The sequence below is a fragment of the Lolium rigidum genome, chromosome 3, assembly GCF_022539505.1.
Source record: "Lolium rigidum isolate FL_2022 chromosome 3, APGP_CSIRO_Lrig_0.1, whole genome shotgun sequence".
Taxonomy (NCBI): Eukaryota; Viridiplantae; Streptophyta; class Magnoliopsida; order Poales; family Poaceae; genus Lolium; species Lolium rigidum.
The window spans coordinates 58095970-58123315 of NC_061510.1; the positions used below are offsets into that span (position 1 = coordinate 58095970).

Sequence of the window (27346 nt, forward strand, 5' to 3'; positions counted from 1 at the left end):
ATGGCTGGGGAGATTGCTGAACTCGAGCGTATTGGCACCTAGGATGTTGTCACTCCTCCTTCCTCTATTCATCCCATCACTTGCAAGTGGGTCTACAAGATCAAGACTCGCTCCGATGGTTCTCTTGAGCTCTACAAGGCTCGTCTTGTCGCTCGCGGCTTTCAGCAGGAGCATGGCCGTGACTATGATGAGACCTTTGCTCCAGTGGCTCACATGACCACTATTCGTACTCTTCTTGCCGTTGCTTCTATTCGTCACTGGTCTGTCTCTGAGCTTGATGTGCAGAATGCTTTTCTTAATGGTGAGTTACGTGAGGAGGTATACATGCAGCCATCCTCCTGGCTACTCTATTCCCGATGGCATGGTTTGTCGTCTCTATGGTCTTAAGCAAGCCCCTCGCGTCTGGTTTCAGTGTTTCGCCTCTGTGGTGACCTCTACTGGTTTTATCCCTAGCGCACATGATCCTGCGCTCTTTGTCCACACATCTTCTCGTGGTCGGACTCTCCTTCTTCTTTATATCGATGACATGATCATCACAGGTGACGACCCTGAGTACATTGCCTTTGTCAAGGCCCGTCTTCGTGATCAGTTTCTCATGACTGATCTTGGTCCTCTTCGCTACTTTCATGGGCTTGAGGTTTCCTCTACCTCCGATGGCTTCTATATCTTTCAGAAGAAGTATATTCAGGACCTTCTCACTCGTGCCGCTCTTGGTGATGAGCGCACTGTCGAGACTCCTATGGAGCTCAATGTCCGTCTCCGTGCCACTGATGGTGATCCTCTTCGGACCCGACTCGCTATCGTCACTTGGTTGAGAGCCTTGTCTACCTTGCTGCCACTCGTCCTGACATCTCCTACCCAGTCCACATTCTGAGTCAGCTCATGTCTGCTCCCACTAGTGTCCACTATAGTCATCTCCTTCGTGTCCTCCGCTATCTTCGTGGCACTATCTTCCGAAGTCTTTTCTTTCCTAGCTCCAGCTCCTTACAGCTCCAGAACTACTCAGATGCTACCTGGGCTAGTGATCCATCAGATCGTAAGTCTCTTTCTGCCTACTGTGCCTTTCTTGGTGGTTCTCTCATTGCTTGGAAGACCAAGAAGCAGGTTGCAGTCTCTCGTTCGAGTGTCGAGGCTGAGTTGCGAGCGGTGGCTCTCTTGACGGCTGAGGTGACTTGGTTATGCTGGTTACTTCAGGACTTTGGTGTTTCTGCTGACGCCCCGACTCCTCTCTTATCGGACAGTACTGGTGCCATCAGCATTGCGCGTGATCCGATGAAGCACGAGCTCACCAAACATATCGGTGTTGATGCCTTCGATGTGCGTAATGCTGTGCAGGATCAGGTTATAGCTCTTCATTATGTGCCTTCCGAGCTACAGCTTGCTGACTTCTTCACGAAGGCCCAAACTAGAGCACAACATGGGTTCTTGCTCTCCAAACTCAGTGCTGTTGATCCACCATGAATTTGAGGGGGTGTTAGTGATGTATAGATCCCTTACTGTATATTCTCACTGTATGAGGGGCTTCCCTGCATATTGTATCATATGTACATGTACTGGCCTTCGGCCCGCAGTGAATACCAGTTGCTCATTCACAACATATGACAGCTGCCCTACCTTACCCTAAGAGGAGCTCGACTCTGAATGTCAGGGTAACCAAAGGAGGAAGAAGGTGAGCCGGCTCAGCCGGGCAAGCGATAGCACAACGTGAAGGATGGAATGATCTGAAGTTCTGAAATAAGTGCAGAGGTATGCTCTTGTCGAGCTTTGTGAGATGAACAAGGAGATGATCTGAATTATTGGCATGGGGATGGGATTTATCATCAACTAATGCCGATCGTACGTCAGAGTACATGGATTTTTCTTTAAAAACTTATCACCATCGATTTTGCTAAAAAAAACATTATCACCATCGATTTTCTAAAAAAGACATTATCATCATCGATTACGCTATAACAAGATTTCTGTTCGTCCCCCTCCACTGTTGTATCAAGTTCCAAGTGTTCAATGCTTTAGCTATCGCGAGAATCTGCCAACACTGGCCTCAACAGTTGTAGTAATGCTAGCTACTACCGTTGATCCGAAAAGATCGACGGGAGTGGTGCACAAGTAGTAGCTTACTTGCCTACATTGTGGCGTCAAGTAAACATGATCGGAGGGAGTAGATCACAGGCAACAAAACAGTCATCCATCCAAATTGACCATCTGTTAAAAGGACAGGGTCCACGAATGTAGATTTGTTTTGGGCTAAAAATTTCCATATAGTCAAGTCATATTGTACAATTGCATCACTTCGAGTCGTTCTTCAGAAAGCAACAAGTTACATAAGATCAAGGAAACCCGAAAAGTCAGAGCAACAACAAAGGAATGAGCGGAAGATGATACAAGCTCAGAAGATCCAATTCTTCTTCATAGCACTCGTCACACTTAGTGTCTGTCCAAGCAACTCTAAAACAAGGTCAACAATCAGCTGCTGTTCTCTTCCGGTTTGAAGTGATTAGCTGCATGGAGGATGAAATCCAGTCCGAGAGTAAGGTAAAATATTGTAGACATGGAGAATGTGAGCAGGAGAGTGTATAGAGGTACTCACAGATGAAGAGAGGTCAGACGTCTTCAGCACTCGCAGCCTCTTCGCTGATGAGACGAACATTCTGCATGAATTGCTCTAACAGTTAAGCAGAGTTGTAAACTGATCATAGTTTGTACTGCCTAACTAGTAACTACAAGGTTGTAGTACTCCACTCTGTGCAATAACTTACAAGTAAAAGAACAAAACTGTGTCTAGTTAGCAATTGAATGTATTCTATTTTAATCCTTTATCAGAAAAAAAGAGAATGTATTCTAATCCATCAACAGTCACAATTGTTTGTAGAGGCCCGGTGTAAATGTTTAATTGGTATTTTCTTGATATTATTATATTCCCTTTGTCAAAAAAATACTAGTAACATTTGTTTAGACCGTTCAAACTTCAGCTAATAGCCCAGGCCTGTCAACGTGCTGTTCTGTCCTTTCCCAATTCTGGCGGTCCGTGTTAGCATCACCTTAAACTTATGCACGCATTTACCTTCTGAGTACAGATACAGATCTATTTTAACCACATTACTGGATGAGAACACAGACAGCAAAGATGGCTTACCCCCATGGAACATCTCCAACCAGTACTCTGTCACCTTCATAATCCTCATAAACCAGAGTGTACTCCCCAGTTCCATCTAGTAGACCAGATATTGCCACCTCTTCCGGAGGACACTCCTCTGTGCGAGGATCTCTTTGGGCTACATACAAGGATGCAAATTAAGAGCAGTTAATTAGACCATCATGAATTGACTGAGGCACTGAGCCATTCAAACACCAAAATCTAGATACGTAGTACCGCGGAAACAAACATTTATAGTGCATTGGTACAATATTACCCTGTAAGAGCATCTCCAGTCGCGTCCCCCAAAGTGTCCCCCAAAGAGATTTGGGGGACGCCGGCCAAAAAAACGTCCCAGTCGCGTGCCCCAAAGGCCGCTTCGGTCCGGACGTGCTCCAAATGTTGTCCGGCGTCCCTAGCCCATCCCCTGTGTATAGAGTCTCTACCGGGGACGCCGGACACGACTTTTACACTTACTTTTTGTTTGGAGGTCGCGTTTGGGGGACGTGGCTAGAAAAGGGACCTTCTCCAAACGAAAATTTTGTCCGGACGTCCCCCAAACGACTAATCCGGCGCTTTGCCCGGACATCATTTGGGGGACGCGACTGGAGATGCTCTAAGTTCCGAACTACTAATATTGAAACTAGTATAACTTGAATGATATTGCTACATGAAATCATTAAAATGGAAGCTCAGGTACCTGCAAGAAGGTGCCGGAACAATTTGTCGACAGCTACAGAAAGCTTCTCGTAGGTATTGAACGCGTTCAGGTCAATCTTCCTACCAATAGGGATACCATCCATGTTAACCTTCACAAATGGAGCTCTCTTGGTCTCTTCAGCCTTCACAGCCTTTTTCACATTTTGTTGTTCAAGGGCTGCTCTGCTAGAACTAGCCAGGTTTCTTCTGGATGCGCGAACAGGAGGCCATCCAACAACAGGAGCACCAGGAGATCTGCAACTGAAGGTTGAAGAAGATTGGTAAACGAAAAGAAGAAGGTAGTCCAATGGGTTATTGCAGCAGTACATACTAGTGTTATTAAAAGTGTAAATACCTGCTAGTAAATTTATATTTGATGAGATATTTAAATGAATTAATCTTAACAACCTGAAGTATGCATGCTTCAAACAGTTCTGAGCATCCAATTCTGAACTTATGCGTAAATTTAAAGGATATTGGAAGTTCAGTTAGTAATCTTGCAGCATTGGCAAATGGAACTTTTGCATGATAAACATTCATCTTACCAAATTAGTTTAAGAGTGTCTAATTCTAAGTTGAACGAAAAATTCTTATTTCTAATTCAACCACCCTGAAATCCTGGGCGTTTATTCTTTATCTAATGGAAAACAAGTAATTGCATAGAATAGAACTACCGACATCTCGATGGACTTAGAATCATCAATTTTGTTAGTTTAATTTTATTTAATCAGAGAGAAACAAAGAACAGTGCTAGTTATCCTACAATAAATGCATCCATCTGAAAGAGCAGGAGCTCCATCTCCATGCATGTCAGGCAAGAGAACCAAACAAGCAACCTGACCCTTGAATCATGGGATAGATTTTGCCATAAATGTGGAGCAGTGCAGGAGATGGAGGTTCCCTCCCTCTTTAACTCATGCCATGGCAGATGGGTGGGAAGAACAAAGAATCAGAGACATCAACAGTTGCATGCTCCAAGAAAGCACAGGTTTTTTTGAGCTTGACATGTGAAGCTAGGCTTATGATTACCACCTTGTCCGGGAGCTATTATTGTTTGGTGCAGCAAGTGCATTCCGTGTAACTGCTTCTGGGGACCCGTTTGCCTTGCCTGCACAAGCACAAGAAGGGGGAATTGCAAGGTGAAGTTATGGTTTGATCGATTGTGCCGACTAGAAATGTTTGTAATCATCAACAGGAAAAACAGTGTTACAAAAAACTACTATGCGCCATCAAGCTCCCAAACAAGTTCAAATTGTCAGAAGAAAAGCAATCAGGCAACTGCAACACAAGTCCATCAAGTCCTTTCCTGCTTACCCGCAGGTCCAGCCAGCCAGAAGTATGAACTGGTACAAAGCAATGCAACATTTCCAATCATATCTCAAGAAACTTGCACTGATGTGATGTCCAGGTTTCATCACATCAGAAAGCACCATTGTAGGCGTGCAAAACTTTTGCTGCCGTTCAAAATAAAGAAACACAAGACAACGAAACGACCAGTGCACGGGAAAAGAGAGAGCAAGAACAGCATGTGCCGGCAATTTAAAGTGGTGATCATCGCGGTTCCATACCTTGTGAGTTGGGGACAACCTTGGAGTAGCCAAGAGAGAGGTCGACAGAGCCGTCGACGGCGGGGTGCTTGCCTTTCTCCCTGCATGCCGTCCTCCTGCGGCCTCCTCCGGGGAGCCCGAGGCTGAGCTCGAGCGTCTTCTCCTCCTCCTCCTCTTGGTCCTGTTCAGCGGTCCTGCCCACCCAGTTGAGAAGGAGCGCCGTCGAGCAGACGCCTCTGCGCTTCCTGATCTCTGCATCCTCCATCTCCTCCCTCCTCGGTCTAGGCTCCTAGCAACCAGCACAAATTAGTTCCTGCACAAGCAGAAGAACAATGGGGTCAGGATTTTGCACCTAAAAACGCAAGAACAGAGCGACAGAGAGAGGGAGGAAGAGATTACCGTGTCTAGTTCAGTTGCTTTGCTCCGACGTAGAGTGAGATCTTTTAAGCCCGTCCCTGAACGCAGTTGGTGTTGCTGTGGCTGCGTAGGTTGTGCCGAAACGAGAAGAGGACAGGAGTTAAAACCAAGAAAGAAATCGGCGCAAGTGAAACACTAATAAGTAAACAATGGCGAAGAAAATAAGAGGAAGAAAAGGACAGGGCCCTTGTGGAAGTGGAATCACCAATGATGGTCTCTTCTTCTTCCTCCTTCTCTCTCGTTTCCTTTTGAAAGATCCAAAGAAGGGGGCGCCGTGTAAGTGCGAGGCAGTTCTTGGCCTTGTGCTTGGCTCGGCGAGAACCACCAGCTCACACACTCTGAATTAATCTTTGTGGGACTTGTAGTTTCAGTTTGGATTGGAGTGGTGGTGTAGAAGGAAAAAAGAGGTCGGCTGGGAAGAGGGTGTGGAGCAGCGAGGGCGAGATTCTAGAAATGGAAAGGGAGCGTCGCCAACGTGATCATTCACAGCGCATCTCTAGCTGCTGCCGCCCATGACATCCCTGTTCTACTCCATACAGAATTACTGGTCATAGCCCGATGGAGACGTGCGTGTGTGACCTTGCTGCTTCTCTCTCCATCTCTCTCTCTCAAAAGGTAGCAGCAGGTGCTAATTTAGGGGAAGGCTCTGACAGAGGTGCTCCATTAACGAAGGGAGGCAAGCAGTTACTTAAGAGACCTAGGTTACTTTACATTAGAAAATCACAGCTTGGCCATGGCTGGTAGATTAGAACAGCTAGGGACAAGATGAGGGATGATTAGGCGTGCATGGAGAGCCAAGATTTGCAAGATCCCATTCCCAGCTTTTGGCTGCTCTGCCCGTGCTAGGCTAGGCGCGCATCCCTCCTTCCGATGATCTGTTCTGTTCGCTTGCTCCGGCACCTCCCCTCTGCCTCCCTGCGTTGGGCCGCGGGCGCGTCGCTGTTCCCCTGGGACTGTGCCCTCTGCCTGCCTCTCTGCTTCAGGGCAGGAGCCAGGAGGTAGGGTCTGAAACTCAAAAGAGAACAGTACGCAAATATGCTTTCTTCCTGTGACTTCTTCACCTCGTGGTCTTGTTGAGTTGAAGCGGGTTGTTTGCTCGAGAGAAAAGGCTGCCGTTTCTTGGGGCTTTGGGAATCGGCTGGGACGTGGACACGACGCAAGGCGACTTCCTGCGCCAAGCCGTTGCGAATGAATGAATAATCGGTGACACTGTTTGACTAGTTTCCGCTGGGAACTTAAACTGCGACAAAAGCCTACTTTTCATTTTTCAGGTTTTGCATGAAAATGAGTGAGTAAAAGCTTGACCATTTTTCTAGAGACAATGATCCCTACGCTGAAAATAGGTAATAGTATGTTCATATGAGATGATTATTGTATCTAATTCATAAATAAAAATCTACATGTTAAAGGCTTGTTTGATTCAATGGATTTTTAAAGGAATTTATAGGATTCTCACCCATAGGAATTTTTCCTATTTAGGTCATTTGATTTTAATGATTGAACCCTCCAAAATCCTAATGGATTATTTTCCTACACTACAATTCCATAGGATTTATAACAAGAGGTTAGACCTCTTGGAAAATTTCCTATATGTGTATGATAACTAGCACATGCACTCAATCTCTACTGAAATTTCTTGCGTTCTTCCATTGGTTCAGTCAAACGATTCTTGCAGTTGATTACTGCATTTTTCATTCCTATAGGATTTCACATGGCATGACATATTGTTTCCTGTACTTTTTCTATTTCTATGCTTCCAAAATCTTTTGAATCAAACATGCCATAATATAACCTCCAATTCCTCGAAGGTTATTATAGGTTGGATTTGTTTTTGGGGAAAATTGGGGTCATACCATTAAAAGAACCAAACTTTAGAAAAATACCACTGAAGTTTTTGGCTTTAGAAAACTACCATTGAAAAGCTGTTCCGTTATTGGTTTCTGCCATTGCTGCATTTTTCATTCCTATAGGATTTCACATGGCATGACATATTGTTTCCTGTACTTTTTCTATTTCTATGCTTCCAAAATCTTTTGAATCAAACATGCCATAATATAACCTCCAATTCCTCGAAGGTTATTATAGGTTGGATTTGTTTTTGGGGAAAATTGGGGTCATACCATTAAAAGAACCAAACTTTAGAAAAATACCACTGAAGTTTTTGGCTTTAGAAAACTACCATTGAAAAGCTGTTCCGTTATTGGTTTCTGCCATTGACGTTAACTGGCCGTTTGCAACCACGTATCAGCCAGATTAATTGGCTAGGCTGAGCCTAGACTGAAGGAACCACACACGCACCCACCAGCCAAGACCGACTGAAGAAAGGAGACACGGCGGCGCGACTTCCCTGCCGCTAGCTGCCGGTGACGCTCCTCCCCGGCGACGGCTCATCCTCCTCCGTGAGCTCCTCCATGGTAAAGATCCTCTTCCTCCTCTATCCCCCTCGTTCCCCTCGTGATTTGTCTCCTTCCTGTGCTCTTGTGCATGGTATGAACCCTAGTTTTTTGGGATTTTGCAGAGCGGAGATAAGGAACCAGGAAATTGACCAAGGATGGATGAATCTCAAGTTCAAGAAGGGTAATCCCACTGAATATCTCCATATTTTTCAGTTAGTTCATACTTTTCTTGTATTTGTGTGTGGACGAGTCATGAGGTCCCTATATGTGTTCCTCTTTTTTTTTTTTTCTGGCTTGCATATTGCAGAGTTGATCCAAAAACTGCTGGTAGTTTAGAGATCCTTGTCAACTCATACTTCAGTATTATAGATGGCAAAAAGGTTTATAGTAAGGGTAGGAATGTAAGTTGGGTTGTTGATTCTGAAAAGTATGCACTTATTGATCTGCACAAGGATATTGATCCATACTTCACATTGGCCAGCGACCAAAAGGCAAACTTTTGGGTTGTTGATTCAAAGCAGCACATGAAATGCAGGTTAGATACTGACAATCAGCTTCTTGAATTGCTAAGGGCATCACAAGTGGTTAAGTTGTTCATGGTAGTGGGTGCATGGGAGGAGGGCCATGTTGAGACCAATGTTGCCGATGAAGACATGAGTGCTGCTACCAAGGTGGTTGAGGAGGAGATCAAAGTTGAGGGGTTTGCATGGGCAGAAGTACCAACATATGGAGAAACAACTGCAGGGTCACCAATGGCTGAAGAGGAAGAAAAAGAACACTTCATGACTTTTGGGTGTGATCCTCATGGAGATGAACCAGCTGGAGCCTGGAGCAGATGAAGAGTGGAGGTACTTCAAAAAGGTGGATGATGCAGCCCGTGAGTCAAAGCCAGTCGAAAAAATGCAGTAGAAGTGAATAAAAGAAAGAGGGCAAGGTCTATTCCAGAATTTGATACTGAATGTGTTCAAGATGATGAGGCTGGATCGAGAGAGGATTATTTTGTGCCATACACAACACATTATCTAGAGAATCCAGTCATCAAGGAAAAAAAAGATACATTTGATGATAAAGAAGAGTTTATCCAGATTATGAGAACATATGCCATCAAAAATTCGTTTGAGACCATGGTTGAACATAGTGACACAACTAGATACAGGGCAAGGTGTGCAGCTGAAGACTGTGAGTGGAGAGTTTATGCGAAGAAACTTCATGGTGGCAACACATTTATGGTTAGTATTATTTATTTGCAGGTTAAGCATGAAGAATCGAGGGCTGCAGTATGAACTCCAGAAAAGTGGTCCCATGTCAGGTGAAATATCAGGAACAACAAAAGAAGGGAAGACATGGAGGTATGTGGTTGACCTTGATAAAAGAGAATGTAGTTCTGGACAATGGGAGGTGTCCGGAAAACCATGCCCTCATGCTATATACTTGGTTGGCAAAGTTAGGCAACTAAAGAATGAGGACTTTGTGCATGACTACTATTCCGTAGAGAGATTCAAGATGGCCTATCAGTTTCAGATCGCTCCAATGAATGGCAGGGCAGAATGGCCAAAGGTTGATGTTGGTTTTGAAATGATTCCTCCACCTCTACAAAGGGCTGCTGGCAGACCACGAAAACAGAGAATTAAGGCGAGTGGGGAGCCGGGGGAAAGAGGACCATATCAATACAAAAGGTGCTTTCAGTTTGGGCATATAGAAAAGGGTTGTACTGCTACTCAAGCTGAACTAGAACAAGAGCTTCCACCACCTCATCCAAAGAAAGGGAAAAAAGCAAGGTAATGTACTATTTTCAGTCATACATGTGCTGCAATGTTTTTTTGAGGTTGTGCTGCAACACTTTTCCCTCACTAACCAAGTTGTAACCCATAGGAAAAGCATATTAGAGGATGTTCAGGCCTCCAAAACATCTGTTGAACCAACTGTGTTGCCGCATTCAAGCCCAGGTGTAGCAACTCGACCATCGGCTCCTCTTTCTCCAACCAGCCCCGGTGTAACAACTAGAAGGATGGCTTCTCTCTCTCCAACTAGCCCAGGTGTTACAACTAGAAGGATGGCTTCTCTCTCTCCAACTAGCCCAGGTGTTACAACTAGAAGGATGGCTGCAATCTCACCAGGAGGTATCAATCGCCGGATCATCATTGAGTAGATCAATTAGCTGCCTAGAGGGATAAATTCACTTTTGTATTGCTACATGTGCAAAGATGCTACTTTGATGTGAACAATATTATGTACTGAAGTTCAGCTCTATATTGTTGAAAGTCTTCTTTATATGCCCAAGATGATGTGATATCTCCCTTTTGTTATATTCTCCCATATTGGTTTTTATGTTGTTGAATATATGCTGCTATAACGCTGTTTGGGAGGCAAATATAATGCTGTTTGAGAGGCAAAGTGTTGCTGGAGATTTGTTTTTCGACCATCTATTCAACTGGCTTGGTCAGGTGTGTGTGTGCATTGAGTTGTGTTCATGTTGCATGTACTCAGATGTGTGCGTGGATTTTGTTTTCTTCAATCTGGGTGTGTGGTGTGTTCAGCTGGCTCTAATTTTCCAATCGATCACTTTGCAAACGGCTAGTTGACGCCAATGGCAGAAAGCAATAACGGAGCAGCCTTTCAGTGGTAGTTTTCCAAAGCCAAAAACTTCAGTGGTATTTTTCTAAAGTTTGGTTCTTTTAATGGTATGACCCCAATTTTCCCTTGTTTTTGTATGTTCATATGATGAGTATATGTACGTATTTGCCAGCATCCATATTTGAGAATCTTGCGTGAGAAAAAATTCCAGTTTAAGAATCTTGCGTGAGAATCGATAAGAAAGAAAATACCTGTGCCATCACCACGCGATCGATCTGCTCAATCTCAGAAAGGGAGAGAAGAAACTAATGAGAAAGCGGCTATCTATCGCTTTATTCATCGGCGGCCGCCCAGGTAGTGGTTTGATTGATCGGCCGACCGCCGACCGCCGGAGAGGCATCATTTGCAGAGGCCAACCTCGCACACGGCACACCACCTCACCCAAATGATAAAATCTCGGCGCTTTCGTATGGTCCCCTACACCTTTTCATCCTCTAGAGTCTAGTCTATGTAGTTTGGCAGCGCAGTTGGCTCATGGCTTTGTGAACCACCGTCCTTGCTCGGACGGAGTAGATTGTCGTCGTCCAGTATTCCAACGGCTGCGTGGTGCATGCCGCCAACTTTTGGGCCGGGGCACCTCCTTCACATGATTGCAGTAAAGCTTTGCAATGTTCTGTCCTCTTCCTTTTCCCTCCCAGACTAGAGTACTACTACTACCTAGCTACGGAGCCACCAAGTGACAAGTGATCTGCTGCCTCCTTTGTTGAAGCAATGCCAGCGGTCGACCATGCATGCATCTAGGGCGGGCTGGATTTTTGCACATATCTCGTTTCAGACGAGCCACGGTGCAGATTTGATCTGTTATTTGTTCGCTTGGGCTGACCTTTTTCACCGGGTAGGGAAGCGAGGCTCCATTGTTTGGTTGCCTGCTTTCATTCCAACTTGCACGCACAAAAACACGAATCAGCTGTTTGGTTGCACAAACACAGTTCCATATCCTTACCACAATTCAAATATGGTGAGAATACCATGACATATCATGTTACATACGATCACACATCATTCAGAAAAACAAGATCATCACGATCACCACGACAAGGGAGACGATGATGTAATCTTTGACCCGACTCTGACGTACCTCCGGTGGTGCTTCTTGTAAATCATGCACTTCCTCCGGTGGTAGATGTGCTAATGGCACTGGCTCATCGATAGCCTGATCTGCCATGAACTCATCTTCCAGGAAGGTGAAGTACTCTTGTTGTGTCTCCTCCAATGTTTCATACCCTCTGTAGCTGTTGTTGGCATAGCCACTGACTTGGTCTTGACAGATCCTCCATGAGCTGTAGATTCCCTGAACCCGTCCGCGGAACACCACATACCACTAGCACGGCATAAGAAGAATAGGTAATCGATCACAACCATGAACCAATTCATAACAGAGCAATACAACTATACAAGTGTTGACAACAAATGATAAACTAACAGGGGGATGCATGATCATTCCAAAAGTGGGTCACAAGTTCATCCTACACTACTATGGTGTCATCCTACCACCACAAAAAAGTGGATGTCATCCTAACACCGCAAATTCACCATCACCTGAGGGGTTAGTATATACCACCTCGTCATAGTTACAAAAGGGAGCCATCAAATGTGTTTCAACCCTAGCTACTACCAAATTATACATCATCAACATCATCATCAAGGTCATCAACTCCATGCATGCATCCCCTAAACCACCCCCTCAAGGGCACCACTACAGCTTGCAGTGGTACTTGGAAAGGTAGTTACTTAGTCAGAGTATGCGGTGTGGCTCGATCATGCCCACAGAGCTACAACCCTGGGCCTTGTGGTCGACGAAGTGGCTCAGCGCTGCCATGAGATCCTCCTCGGCGAAGCCAAGCATGTCCATGACCGTGTTGTACAGGACATGGTGCATGTCCGTGGGCTTGTTGTCCCTGATGGCATGTGCGACTGATGCATGTAAAATGCATACATGAACTTTGTCCTTTATCATATTGAATTTCCACATATTTGCAACATATATGATGATAATACCATGTTTTACATTGATTTATGGGGATTTACCAATGATTCACTTTCAGAGACTTATACGGAGTCAAATTGACCTGAGATTTTTGGAGCGTCATTTTTCATCGGAAGAAGCACCCTAGGACCTGGAGCTCACCTAGAGAGGCCCGAGGGCCGAAAGAGGCAAGGTGGCGCGTCCAAACTCTTAGAGCGGGCCACCCCCTCTTTCAGCCGTCGATCGTCCGATTGCCCTGATTCTTTCGCGAACCGACATATTTTGCCCTAAAAACGACTATATATGTGACCCCGAAGAGTTCTTCGAAGGAGAGCGTTGCACAAACACAGAAACACGAAAACAGAGGCTGCTGCAGAAAAGATCGGAGGGGGAAACTCCGCTGGGGTCACCGTTGGAGGGATCTCCACCATCTCCAACGTCTTCATCATCATCACCATGACCAAGAGGGAGTAGTCCACCTCTGGACTACGGGTTTGTGGCAGTAGCTTGAGCTATTTCTCGCATGCTCTTCATAGTTCTTAGTGCCATATGAGCTACCTATCATGATTATGGTTATATTTGTAATACCTATGTGGTGGATCCTTATTCTATGATATTGTTTTATGAGATCTCATCATATTATATGGTGAGATGTATTGATAGATGCATATTATGTACCCCGTTCTTAAGCATTTGTTCTGATAAAACATATGTGCAAGAGCGTGTGTGGGGTGATGTGTGTATTAGATGGAGTACCATGTTTTTAGGGATTGGCTAGTGACAATATGTTCAAGATCTATTATGGCTTTGCCTTTATTTTGCTACCTCACTAGGGATTAAGTGAATGCATGTGCTATGTTCATCATGTGATAGTAGTGGTGATCTTGTTTTTTCAAGGTAGCATATTAAATATTCAAACTTCATGTGAAAGTATATTTATGGCTATGCTCTATTAATTCTTAATACAAGATTGATGAATTTTCTTTCTTGTGAAGTATAAGAGAGGTGTGTTGCATAATCTCTATGTTAGGACGTGTTGCCCATATTAATTCTGATCTTACATATACTATTATATGCACATTCATATCTTATTGATGAATTTTTATTTGTCCACCACAACTTTAAGAGAGAATAGTCAAGTGAACCCATGAACCACGGTCCACTTTTTATGATAAGAAACACATTTATATTGTTTTTACCTTGTTTTCTATTTGCTGCACTATTTTAATCCGAAAATAAAAAATATTTACTTTTCTTATTTGCATTCATAACACAAAAAACAATCAACTCTTTACAGTTTTTTACTTAGTTATTTTATCCAGTTTTGTTTTTACTTGTTTTATTTCTACTTGTGTTTACTTACTTACGCGAAACCTTGTGCTTGAAAACCACATGGTGGAGTTGGGGACACAAGACTTTTATTTTACTTGCAGGATTTCTATTAGAAGCGAGAAGAGAATACTCTTTGTCCAGTTCCCCAAGAGTTCGATATAAACCCTCTAGTCACCCTCGTGGGGAAGATACTCTGTTGATACAACACTCTGCACTTGGAGTCCCAAAGTATCAAGATCTTTTTGGCGTAGTTGCTGGGGAATAATCAAGACACTTCATCAAGCCCGTCGACTGTCATGAGCGACGTCCTTCACATCAACAATCATGTTGGTGAAGGCCACCAACTCGTTGTCGGCGAAGGAACCTCTCTTTCTCTTGCCGACGGTCGCCTTGTCAGGGGCGTCGGAAGCCTTCTAAGGTGGCCCATCGAGGATGATCATGTCAGACTCCTGGGTTTCAGCATCCTCAGGTGAAGGAGTAGCTGCAGTCGAGCCCAGGGGCTCACTGGATCCCATGGCGTACTTGCCGGTGGCGAGGCCGAAAGAGAAGATGGTATGCATCTCGTCGTAGTTCGCAATGGGCACATTCAGAAACTTCGCGTCTTTTGGGTGATCCTACGATACGAAGGGACAATGATGTTAGTTCTGCTCGTCGCTAATCAAAAGAGTTAGTGAGGTGGACTGAGAGTGCTCACCGCGACGTGCCCGCGGTAGTGCTCGCCCTCAAGGATGATGCATTTGGTATCCTCGCACCAATGAGCCCCGCTTAGATCGCAGAGCCTGCTAATGGTGAGCCACCTCTGCCTCCACTTCCCCAGGTGGTTGTACACCTGAGTGGAGCACGCGGAGACACCACAGTGTTCAAACATGACCTTCGCCACAACAGTCAGATGGACTTTCTTGAATCGTTTGTCAGTTCTCACTCCGGTCCTGATCAAGCTGCACATCTTCTCCAACACGAAGCTGGACATGAATGAAAACCATTTCATGGTCACGTTCCCTTTCTGTGAGGCCTTCAAGGCCTTGTCCGTGTCCATGTGGTTCTTGCTCTTCTTTGTGGCGGCCAGCCTCGCCGCCACCTCTGCCGCTACTTGAGCCACCAAGTCAGTGAATGACAAATTACAATTCAGTTAAAGAAAAATTGAAGGAGCTTGAGTCTGTGTCGACAAGCTTGGGGCAGCTCCTCCGGCAGCTGGTTTGTTAGCTATCACCAGTTCAAGAAGCTGCAGCGCACATTTGCGCGCTGAAGCCTTGAAAGAGCTAAGGTCGATAGCCAGCCCATCTTGATATTTCGGTAGCTCTTTTGTCAGCAGCTCCATCTCGGCTTTGAAGCCGTGCCCCATCAGAAGATGGAGAGCAAGGAGAGCGCCGTAGGTACGCGAGGTACGTTTGAATACCTCGATGGTGCCTTCGGTGTTGACGGAGAAAGTGTCCGCCAGCTGCCCCAGTGTCTTCTGCTGATCCGCCTTTGGGAATATCATGGCGTGCAATCTCGACAGGACCGCCTTGTTCTTTTGGAGAAGAGCTCGGACGAGATCGCCGGATTCAATTACCAAAGAGATGGCATCAGCAGAAGAATTAGTCGGGAGCTTGCCTATGGAATTGAAAGGAATATCGGCAGCTTCTGCAGAAAGTAAGAGCAGAAGTTAGAAGTCAATGAAACTAAATAAAAGGAATTGGAAGACAAAGCATTAACATTACCAAGAAAGGCCATGGTGGATTTGTGCAGAAGATCCTCCCTCTTCTTCCTTTAGAGTAAATTACATATACATACCACAATCTGGGCACCGGTTACAAAATGGTACCATCTTTGGTAATTTTCACAAGTAAATACCACTTCTAGGGCATGTCGTAACAGATTGGTCCAATTCTCATCTAATGGTGTTTTTGACAACTTTCCTAATTGTTTGGACCCATTTGACATGGCTGAGTTGGCAATGCAGGTGAGGAGGAGCTGATGTGGATGTGGGGCCCAAGTGTCAGTGGCCCATTCTATTTCCCCAATCTTCTTCTGGCTCGTCACCCGAGCCCACACTAGTCGTGTGATACGTCTCAAACGTATCTATAATTTCTTATGTTCCATGCTACTTTTATGATGATACTCACATGTTTTATACACATTATATGTCATTATTATGCGTTTTCCGGAACTAACCTATTGACGAGATGCCGAAGTGCCGGTTCTCGTTTTCTGCTGTTTTTGGTTTCGAAATCCTAGTAAGGAAATATTCTCGGAATCGGACGAAATCAACGCCCAAGCATCTTAGAATTCCACGAAGCTTCCAGAACACCCGAGAGCCACCAGAGGAGGGCCACAGGGCCACCAGACGCCAGGGCGGCGCGGCCCAAGGGGGGGCGCGCCCCCCTATTGTGTGGCGCCCCCGTCAGCCTTCCGACTCCGCCTCTTCGCCTATTTAAAGGTCCATGACCTAAATCTTCGATACGAAAAAGCCACGGTACAAGAAACCTTCCAGAGCCGCCGCCATCGCGAAGCCAAGATCTGGGGGACAGGAGTCTCTGTTCCGGCACGCCGCCGGGACGGGGAAGTGCCCCGGAAGGCATCTCCATCAACACCACCGCCATCTTCATCACCGCTGCTGTCTCCCATGAGGAGGGAGTAGTTCTCCCTCGAGGCTAAGGGCTGTACCGGTAGCTATGTGGTTAATCTCTCTCCTATGTACTTCAATACAATGATCTCATGAGCTTCCTTACATGATTGAGATTCATATGAGCTTTGTATCACTATTCATCTATGTGTTACTCTAATGATGTTATTAGAGTAGACTATTCCTCCTCCATGGTGTAATGGTGACAGTGTGCATCATGTAGTACTTGGCGTAGGTTATGATTGTAATATCTTGTAGATTATGAAGTTAATTATTGCTATGATAGTATTGATGTGATCTGTTCCTCCTTCATAGTGTGATGGTGATAGTGTGCATGCTATGTTAGTACTTGATGTAATTGCAATGATCTATCATGCACTGTAAGGTTATTTAAATATGAACATCGAATGTTGTGGAGCTTGTTAACTCCGGCATTGAGGTGCTCTTGTAGCCCTACGCAATTAGTGGTGTTCATCATCCAACAAAAGAGTGTAGAGTGTTTTTATTATGTGATCAATGTTGAGAGTGTCCACTAGTGAAAGTAGGATCCCTAGGCCTTGTTTCCAAACATCGAATCTCCGTTTGTTTACTGTTCCGTTGCATGTTTACTCGCTGCCATAATTTATTCAGATTGCTATTGCCACTCATATTCGTCCATATCATTTGCATCTCACTATCTCTTCGCCGAACTAGTGCACCTATACATCTGACAAGTGTATTAGGTGTGTTGGGGACACAAGAGACTTCTTGTATCGTGATTGCAGGGTTGCTTGAGAGGGATATCTTTGACCTCTTCCTCCCTGAGTTCGATAAACCTTGGGTGATCCACTTAAGGGAAACTTGCTGCTGTGCTACAAACCTCTGCTCTTGGAGGTCCAACACTGTCTACAAGAATAGAAGCACCCGTAGACATCAAGCAATTTTCTGGCGCCGTTGCCGGGGAGGAAAGGTAAAAGGCACTCATACTCCGGTCCCAGGTAACTAAGTACTTTTCTGTTGCCGTTGTGTAAGTGCTCGAAGCTATTTCCTTTAGATCCTGCAATTGCATCTTTTTGTTTCTTGTTTTACACTAGTAAGGCATAATGGACAACAATGAGCTTCTTATTCTATTTCCTGAGTTAAGACATGGATTGTTTGATGCGAAAATTAAAAAACCTATGGAACCTTATTTGCATGCTGGTAGTAATATTAGTATGAACGCTTTGAACACCATTTTTGATAATGATATAGAAAGTTCTAAGCTTGGGGAAGCTGGTTTTCATGATCTTTTTAGTCCCCCAAGCATTGAGGAGAAAATTTTCTTTGATGATACTTTGCCTCCTATTTATGATGATTATAATGATAGTGGTCTTTTGGTGCCACCTACTATGGAGAGTAAATTTTATTGTGATTATACTATGCCTCCTACACTTGATGAGAATAATAATGATAGTTACTTTGTTGAATTTGCTCCCACTACAACTAATAAAATTGATTATGCTTATGTTGGGAGTAGTAATAATTTTATGCATGAGACTCATGATAAGAATGTTTCATTGGATAGTTATATTGTTGAGTTTGCTCTTGATGCTACTGAAAGTTATTGTGAGAGAGGAAAATATGGTTGTAGAAGTTTTCATGTTACTAAAACACCTCTCTATATGCTGAAATTTTTGAAGTTACACTTGTTTTATCTTTCTTTGCTTGTTGCATTATGCCTACATGACTTGTTTATTTACAAGATTCCTATGCATAGGAAGCATGTTAGGCTTAAATTTGTTTTGAATTTGCTTCTTGATGCTCTCTTTTGCTTCAACTCTTATTTCTTGGGAGTGCATCATTAAAACTGCTGAGCCCATCTTAATGGCTATAAAGAAAGCACTTCTTGGGAGATAACCCATGTTTTTATTTTACTACTGCAATTTTATTTTATATTTGAGTCTTGGAAGTTGTTATTACTGTAGCAACCTCTCCTTATCTTTATTTTATTGCATTGTTGTGCCAAGTAAAGTCTTTGATAGTAAAGTCAATACTAGATTTGGATTACTGCGCAGAAACAGATTTCTTGCTGTCACGAATTTGGGTATGATTCTCTGTAGGCAACTCATAAAAATCTGCCAATTTACGTGCGTGATCCTTAGATATGTACGCAACTTTCATTCAATTTGGGCATTTTCATCTGAGTAAGTCTGGTGCCTCTATAAAATTCGTCTTTACGGACTATTCTGTTTTGACAGATTCTGCCTTTTATTTCGCATTGCCTCTTTTGCTGCGTTGGATGGATTTCTTTGTTCCATTAACTTCCATTAGCTTTGTGCAATGTCAAGAAGTGTTAAGAATGATTGTGTCACCTCTGAATATGTGAATTTTCGATTATGCACTAACCCTCTAATGAGTTTGTTTTGAGTTTGGTGTGGAGGAAGTTTTCAAGGGTCAAGAGAGGAGGACGATACAATATGATCAAGAAGAGTGAAAAGTCTAAGCTTGGGGATGCCCCCGTGGTTCATCCCTTCATATTTCAAGAAGACTCAAGCATCTAAGCTTGGGGATGCCCAAGGCATCCCCTTCTTCATCGACAACTTATCGGGTCACCTCTAGTGAAACTATATTTTTATTCCGTCACATCTTATGTGCTTTACTTGGAGCGTATCGTGTGCTTTTATTTTCGTTTTGTTATTTTCATTCTCTGAATAAATTCATGCTTGTGTGGGAGAGAGACACGCTCCGCTGTTGCATATGAACACATGTGTTCTTAGCTTTACTTTTAATGTTCATGGCGAAGGTTGAAACTGCTTCTTTCATTGCTATATGGTTGGAAACAGAAAATGCTGCATGTGGTAATTGGTATAATGTCTTGAATAATTTGATACTTGGCAATTGTTGTGCTCATATAGATCATGTTTAAGCTCTTGCATCATGTACTTTGCACCTATTAATGAAGAACTACATAGAGTTTGTTAAAATTTGGTTTGCATGATTGATCTCTAGAGTCTAGATATTTTCTGGTTAAGGTGTTTGAACAACAAGGAGACAATGTAAAGTCTTATAATAGTTACAATATGTTCATATGTGAGCTTTGCTGCACCTTTTATACTTGAGTTTGCTTCAAACAACCTTGCTAGCCTAGCCTTGTATTGAGAGGAATTATTCTCGTGCATCCAAATCCTTGAGCCAATAACCATGCCATTTGTGTCCACCATACCTACCTACTACATGGTATTTCTCTGCCATTCCAAAGTAAATTACTTGAGTGCTACCTTTAAAATTTCTATTTCTTTGTCTTTGCAATATATAGCTCATGGGAAAAATAGCTTAAAAACTATTGTGGTGAAGAATATGTACTTATGTGTCTTATTTCTTAATAAGTTGCTTGATGAGCGGTAACCATGTTTCTGGGGACGCCATCAACTTTTACCTTTGTTGAATATCATATGAGTTGCTATGCATGTTCGTCTTGTCTGAAGTAAGGGCGATTTTCATGATCAAATGGTTTGAGTATGCATACTGTTAGAGAAGAACATTGGGCCGCTAACTAAAGCCATGATTCATGGTGGAAGTTTCAGTGTGGACAATCAATCCTCAATCTCTTATGAGAATATTAATTGTTGTTGAATGCTTATGCATTAAAGAGGAGTCCATTATCTGTTGTCTATGTTGTCCCGGTATGGATGTCTAAGTTGAGAATAACCAAAAGCGAGAAATCTAATGCGAGCTTTCTCCTTAGACCTTTGTACGAGCGGCATAGAGGTACCCCTTTGTGACACTTGGTTGAAACATATGCTATGCAATGATAATCCATGTTAATCCAAGCTAATTAGGACAAGGTGCGAGCACTATTGGTATACTATGCATGAGGCTTGCAACTTATAAGATATCTTATACATAACACATATGCTTTATTACTACCGTTGACAAAATTGTTTCTTGTTTTCAAAATGAAAAGCTCTAGCACAAAAATAGTAATCCATGCTTCCCTCTGCGAAGGGCCAATCTTCTACTTTATTGTTGAGTCAGTTTACCTATTCTTTCTATCCCAGAAGCAAACACTTGTATCAACTGTGTGCATTGATTCTTACATGTTTACCTATTGCACTTGTTATATTACTTTGTGTTGACAATTATCTATGAGATAAATATGTTGAAGTTGAAAGCAACCGCTGAAACTTATATCTTCCTTTGTGTTGCTTCAATGCCTTTACTAAGAATTTATTGCTTTATGAGTAACTCTTATGCAAGACTTATTGATGCTTGTCTTGAAAGTATTATTCATGAAAAGTCTTTGCTATATGATTCAGTTGTTTACTCATTGTCTTTACCATTGCTTTGAATCACTTCATTCATCTCATATGCTTTACAATAGTATTGATCAAGATTATGATAGCATGTCACTTCAGAAATTATCCTTGTTATCATTTACCTACTCGAGGGCGAGTAGGAACTAAGCTTGGGGATGCTTGATACGTCTCAAACATATCTATAATTTCTTATGTTCCATGCTACTTTTATGATGATACTCACATGTTTTATACACATTATATGTCATTATTATGCGTTTTCCGGAACTAAGCTATTGACGAGATGCCGAAGTGCCAGTTCCTGTTTTCTGCTGTTTTTAGTTTCAGAAATCCTAGTAAGGAAATATTCTCGGAATCGGACGAAATCAACGTCCAGCATCTTAGAATTCCACGAAGCTTCCAGAACACCCGAGAGCCACCAGAGGAGGGCCACAGGGCCACCAGACGCCAGGGCGGCGCGGCCCAAGGGGGGGGGGGGGCGTGCCCCCCTATCGTGTGGCGCCCCCGTCAGCCTTCCGACTCCGCCTCTTCGCCTATTTAAAGGTCCCTGACCTAAATCTTCGATACGAAAAGCCACGGTACGAGAAACCTTCCAGAGCCGCCGCCATCGCGAAGCCAAGATCTGGGGGACAGGAGTCTCTGTTCCGGCACGCCGCCGGGACGGGGAAGTGCCCCCGGAAGGCATCTCCATCAACACCACCGCCATCTTCATCACCGCTGCTGTCTCCCATGAGGAGGGAGTAGTTCTCCCTCGAGGCTATGGGCTGTACCGGTAGCTATGTGGTTAATCTCTCTCCTATGTACTTCAATACAATGATCTCATGAGCTGCCTTACATGATTGAGATTCATATGAGCTTTGTATCACTATTCATCTATGTGTTACTCTAGTGATGTTATTAAAGTAGACTATTCCTCCTCCATGGTGTAATGGTGACAGTGTGTGCATCATGTAGTACTTGGCGTAGGTTATGATTGTAATCTCTTGTAGATTATGAAGTTAATTTTTGCTATGATAGTATTGATGTGATCTGTTCCTCCTTCATAGTGTGATGGTGACAGTGTGCATGCTATGTTAGTACTTGGTGTAATTGCAATGATCTATCATGCACTCTAAGGTTATTTAAATATGAACATCGAATGTTGTGGAGCTTGTTAACTCCGGCATTGAGGTGCTCTTGTAGCCCTACGCAATTAGTGGTGTTCATCATCCAACAAAAGAGTGTAGAGTGGTTTTATTATGTGATCAATGTTGAGAGTGTCCACTAGTGAAAGTAGGATCCCTAGGCCTTGTTTCCAAACATCGAATCTCCGTTTATTTACTGTTCCGTTGCATGTTTACTCGCTGCCATAATTTATTCAGATTGCTATTGCCACTCATATTCGTCCATATCATTTGCATCTCACTATCTCTTCGCCGAACTAGTGCACCTATACATCTGACAAGTGTATTAGGTGTGTTGGGGACACAAGAGACTTCTTGTATCGTGATTGCAGGGTTGCTTGAGAGGGATATCTTTGACCTCTTCCTCCCTGAGTTCGATAAACCTTGGGTGATCCGCTTAAGGGAAACTTGCTGCTGTTCTACAAACCTCTGCTCTTGGAGGCCCAACACTGTCTACAAGAATAGAAGCACCCGTAGACATCATCGTGCCGGAGCTCGCCGGCGGCCGCCCCGGCCAGAGCTCGCCCTTGGTCGCCCAGCCCACGCCGGACCTCACTGGTGGCCGCCGGCGCCTGGGCTCACCCGTGGTCGCCCTAGCACGCCCCGGCGGCAGCTCGTTCCCGCGCCCGTCCACCTGCTTCTCATCTTCCAGCCCCACCGTTTCTCCGGCAGCTCGTGCCCCCGCCCGTCCGCCTCCTACGCCAGCCCGCCGGCTCCACAGCTGCCGGCCCCGCCGCTGCTCCGGCGTGGGAGCCCAACATGATATTTTATTTATGGAGAGACACCTCTAGTGAACTGTGGACCCCAGTCCTATTTCCTTTACTGATAAATTCAACTGCAATCATGTTCTATTTACTTTCTACAAACATCTCTTCCATTCGATACGTCTGATCCTTTGTGTTCAGCAAACCGGTGAGATTGACAACCTCACTGTAAGTTGGGGCAACGTATTTTGGTTCTGTTGTGTGCATGTTCCACATTGTTGCTGACGCCGGTAGTGCGCCCTGCCACTAGTCAGCCAGCAACACCTTCATAAGTCACGCCTTTCTCCTACTGGTCGATTAAACCTTGGTTTCGTACTGAGGGAAAACTTGTTGTTGTGCTCATCACACCTTCCTCTTGGGGTTCCCCAACAACGTGTCCGCATATGACGAGTACACGCCATCAAACTTTAGTGCCACTCATCGTTTGACCATCGAATTCCTTTATTTGCAGTACTCTCTCAAACAACTTGTCGGCTACTGACTTTTCTTCTACTGTCAGTATGTTCTTCTAGGATTTCTTTGGTACAACTTCAAGGACATCAATAAACTTTGGCAGACACGTGTTGTGGACAGCTATCGATGGATCTCTAAGATAGACCACTTCAACCTCCATCCCTGGACTGATTCTCTCATTGGGAAGTTGAAGTAATTCACCTCTTTTCGGACAACAAAGCCAACCCCAATAGTGACAAAGGATCCATTGCCACTATTGTAACGTTTAACAAAGAAAATCTTCTTCCATAAACCCTAGTGAGGATCAATGCCCAGCAAAGCCTCACAAAGAGTGATAAAAATCGCAAGGTGGAGAATAGAGTTTGGAGTTAATTGCCAGAGCTGGATCCTGTACGAGAGAAAAAGACGCCGAAGAAACTCGTGTGCTGGCAGAGATAGCCCACGGTACAAAAACGTAATGAACATCACGGTAGAACCGGCAGGAGGATTGGGGCGCAAGGCTGAACCTGGTAGGATGACGTTGCCTTCTTCAGCAGGGATCAGGCCGAGGCTACGCGCTTTGTTCTCGTCGCGCTTCGACATTGTCGAGGCGGGCCAGTCGCCGGGGGCATCCTTGGCCGCTGCAGCGGAAGCCTCCGGTGCGACCTTCTTCATTGCATCAGCAATAGCCTTGGGAATGGTGGTGCTCGTAGAAACGCCAGCGGCGGTAGCGGAGCCCTTCTTCTTCATCATCTTGGAAAATCTTTAGAGGTGACGGTGGTTGAAGCACGATGGTGGTCGTGGTGCAGTGGTTGCGAGATGCAAGAACAGAGGCAGAAGAAAGTAATAAGAGGGAGAACGAAGAGAGTAAAATGTAGGTTTCTCTTTATAAAAGGGGAAGTTACCACGGATTTGGTCTGGAGGATCTGCGCTAGATCACCACATGTCACCATGACCATCACGCTGATACGTCTCAAACGTATCTATAATTTCTTATGTTCCATGCTAGTTTTATGACAATACTCACATGTTTTATATACACTTTATATCATTTTGATGCATTTTCCGGCACTAACCTATTAACAAGATGCCGAAGCGCCAGTTCTTGTTTTCTGCTGTTTTTGGTTTCAGAAATCTTACACAGGAAATATTCTCGGAATTGGACGAAACAAAATCCCAAGGTCTTATTTTCCACGGAGCTTTCCAGAACACCGAAGGAGAGACGGAGAGGGGCCAAGGTGGCCCCACACCACAAGGCGGCGCGGCCAGGAGGGGGGCGCGCCGACCTATGGGGTGGGCCCCTCGGGCGCCCTCCGACTGTGCCCCTTCGCCTATTTATTCTCTCCGTCGCGAAAACCCTAGTACCGAGAGCCACGATACGAGAAAACATACTGTGACACCGTCGCCGCCAATCCCATCTCGGGGGATTCAGGAGATCGCCTCCGGCACCCTGCCGGAGAGGGGAATCATCACCGGAGGACTCTACATCATCATGCCCGCCTCCGGATTGATGCGTGAGTAGTTCATCCTTGGACTATGGGTCCGTAGTAGTATCTAGATGGTTGTCTTCTCCTCTTGTGCTATCATGTTTAGATCTTGTGAGCTTCCTAACATGATCAAGATCGTCTATTTGTAATGCTACATGTTGTGTTTGTTGGGATCCGATGAATATGGAATACTATGTCAAGTTGATTATTGATCTATCATATATGTGTTGTTTATGATCTTGCATGCTCTCCGTTGCTAGTAGAGGCTCGGCCAAGTTGATACTTGTAACTCCAAGAGGGAGTATTTATGCTCGATAGTGGGTTCATGCCTCCATTGAATCCGGGATAGTGACGAGAAAGTTCTAAGGTTATGGATGTCTCTGTTGCCACTAGGGATAAAACATCAATGCTTTGTCTAAGGATATTTGTGTTGATTACATTACGCACAATACTTAATGCAATTGTCTGTTGTTTGCAACTTAATACTGGAAGGGGTGCTGATGCTAACCCGAAGGTGGACTTTTTAGGCATAGATGCATGTTGGATAGCGGTCTATGTTCTTTGTCGTAATGCCCTAAGTAAATCTCATATTAGTCATCATGATATGTATGTGCATTGTTATGCCCTCTCTATTTGTCAATTGCCCAACTGTAACTTGTTCACCCAACATGCTATTTATCTTATTGGAGAGACACCACTAGTGAACTGTGAACCCCGATCCATTCTTTTACATCTGAAATACAATCTACTGCAAACTTTGTTCTCTGTTGTTCTTCGCAAACAAACATAATTCTCCACACCATACGTTTAATCCTTTGTTTACAGCAAGCCGGTGAGATTGACAACCTCACTGTTAAGTTGGGGCAAAGTATTTTGATTGTGTTGTGCAGGTTCCACGTTGGCGCCGGAATCCCTGGTGTTGCGCCGCACTACAATCCTTCACCAACAACCTTCACGTGGCCTTCATCTCCTACTGGTTCGATAAACACTGGTTTCTTACTGAGGGAAACTTGCTGCTGTACGCATCACACCTTCCTCTTGGGGTTCCCAACGGACGTGTGCATCACGCGTCATCAAGCTAATTTCTGGCGCCGTTGCCGGGGAGATCAAGACACGCTGCAAGGGGAGTCTCTCACATCCAATCTCTTTACTTTGTTTATTGTCTTGCTTTACTTTATTTTATTTTCTGTTTTGTTTGCTTTCTTTATATCAAAAACACAAAAAAATTAGTTACTAGTTTTACTTTATTTAATTCTGTTCTGCCTAGTTTATTTTTATTACTGTTAAAATGAATACTCCTGAGAACACCAAGTTGTGTGATTTCACTAGCACCAATAATAATGATTTTATATGCACTCCTATTGCTCCACCTGCTACTACAGCAGAATTCTATGAAATTAAACCTGCTTTACTAAATCTTGTTATGAGAGAGCAATTTTACGAGTGTTAGTTCTGATGATGCTGTTGCCCATCTTAATAATTTTGTTGAACTTTGTGAAATGCAAAAGTATAAAGATGTAGATGGGGATATTATAAAACTGAAATTGTTTCCTTTCTCCTTAAGAGGAAGAGCTAAAGATTGGTTGCTATCTTTGCCTAAGAATAGTATTGATTCATGGACTAAATGTAAAGATGCTTTCATTGGTAGATATTATCCTCCTGCTAAAATTATATCTTTGAGAAGTAGCATAATGAATTTTAAGCAATTGGATAATGAACATGTTGCTCAAGCATGGGAAAGAATGAAATCTTTGGTGAAGAATTGCCCTACCCATGGACTAACTACTTGGATGATCATCCAAACCTTCTATGCAGGATTAAATTTTTCTTCGAGGAACTTATTGGATTCAGCTGCTGGAGGTACTTTTATGTCCATTACTTTGGGGGCGGCAACAAAGCTTCTTGATGATATGATGATCAACTACTCTGAATGGCACACTGAAAGGACTCCGCAAGGTAAGAAGGTAAATTCTGTTGAAGAAACCTCCTCCTTGAGTGATAAGATTGATGTGATTATGTCTATGCTTGTTAAGGGTAGATCTAATGTTGATCCTAATAATGTTCCTTTAGCTTCATTGGTTGCTCAAGAAGAGCATGTTGATGTGAACTTCATTAAAAATAGTAATTTCAACAACAATGCTTATAGGAATAATATTGATAACAACAATAGGCCATATCCTTCTAATAATAGTAATGGTTATGGTAATTCTTATGGTAATTCTTACAACAATAGTAGGAGTGTACCCTATGGTCTTGAAGTCATGCTTAAAGAATTCATTAGTACACAAACTGCTTTTAACAAATCTGTTGAGGAAAAGCTTGGTAAAATTGATGTTCTTGCTTCTAAGGTTGATAGTCTTGTTTCTGATGTTGATCTTTTAAAATTGAAAATTATGCCTAACGAAGATAAATATATTAAGTCATTTGCTACAACAAACGCTATTCAAGTTCGAATTAATGACAATATTAGATTAATGGCTGAATTGCATGCTAGGTG

At 43.8% G+C, this 27346-nt stretch overlaps 2 protein-coding genes across 2 annotated transcripts; one reads left to right on the forward strand and one right to left on the reverse strand.

The window, feature by feature from the left end:
* Positions 1–2383: 2383 nt before the first annotated feature.
* On the reverse strand, positions 2384–5644 carry LOC124694882 (auxin-responsive protein IAA7-like). The gene is made up of 7 exons (XM_047227811.1): positions 5401–5644; positions 5053–5175; positions 4865–4940; positions 3834–4087; positions 3134–3272; positions 2588–2648; positions 2384–2498 (listed from the first exon to the last, which is right to left on the reverse strand). Exons 1-7 carry the CDS (start codon positions 5642–5644, stop codon positions 2457–2459), a joined length of 939 nt encoding a protein of 312 aa, XP_047083767.1. The 3' UTR covers positions 2384–2456.
* A 3957-nt stretch (positions 5645–9601) lies between these two features.
* On the forward strand, positions 9602–10472 carry LOC124697056. The gene is made up of 2 exons (XM_047229698.1): positions 9602–9970; positions 10065–10472. Exons 1-2 carry the CDS (start codon positions 9696–9698, stop codon positions 10339–10341), a joined length of 552 nt encoding a protein of 183 aa, XP_047085654.1. The 5' UTR covers positions 9602–9695; the 3' UTR covers positions 10342–10472.
* Positions 10473–27346: the final 16874 nt, after the last annotated feature.

Coding starts and splice junctions, on each gene's coding strand:
- LOC124694882 (XM_047227811.1), bottom strand. CDS start 5,644: ATGGAGGATGCAGAGATCAGGAAGCGCAGAGGCGTCTGCTCGACGGCG. Junction 5,176..5,400: donor GGTTGTCCCCAACTCACAAG/GTATGGAACCGC, acceptor GCTTTGTACCAG/TTCATACTTCTGGCTGGCTG. Junction 2,499..2,587: donor CGTCTGACCTCTCTTCATCT/GTGAGTACCTCT, acceptor TCCTCCATGCAG/CTAATCACTTCAAACCGGAA.
- LOC124697056 (XM_047229698.1), top strand. CDS start 9,696: ATGGCCTATCAGTTTCAGATCGCTCCAATGAATGGCAGGGCAGAATGG. Junction 9,971..10,064: donor AAGAAAGGGAAAAAAGCAAG/GTAATGTACTAT, acceptor TGTAACCCATAG/GAAAAGCATATTAGAGGATG.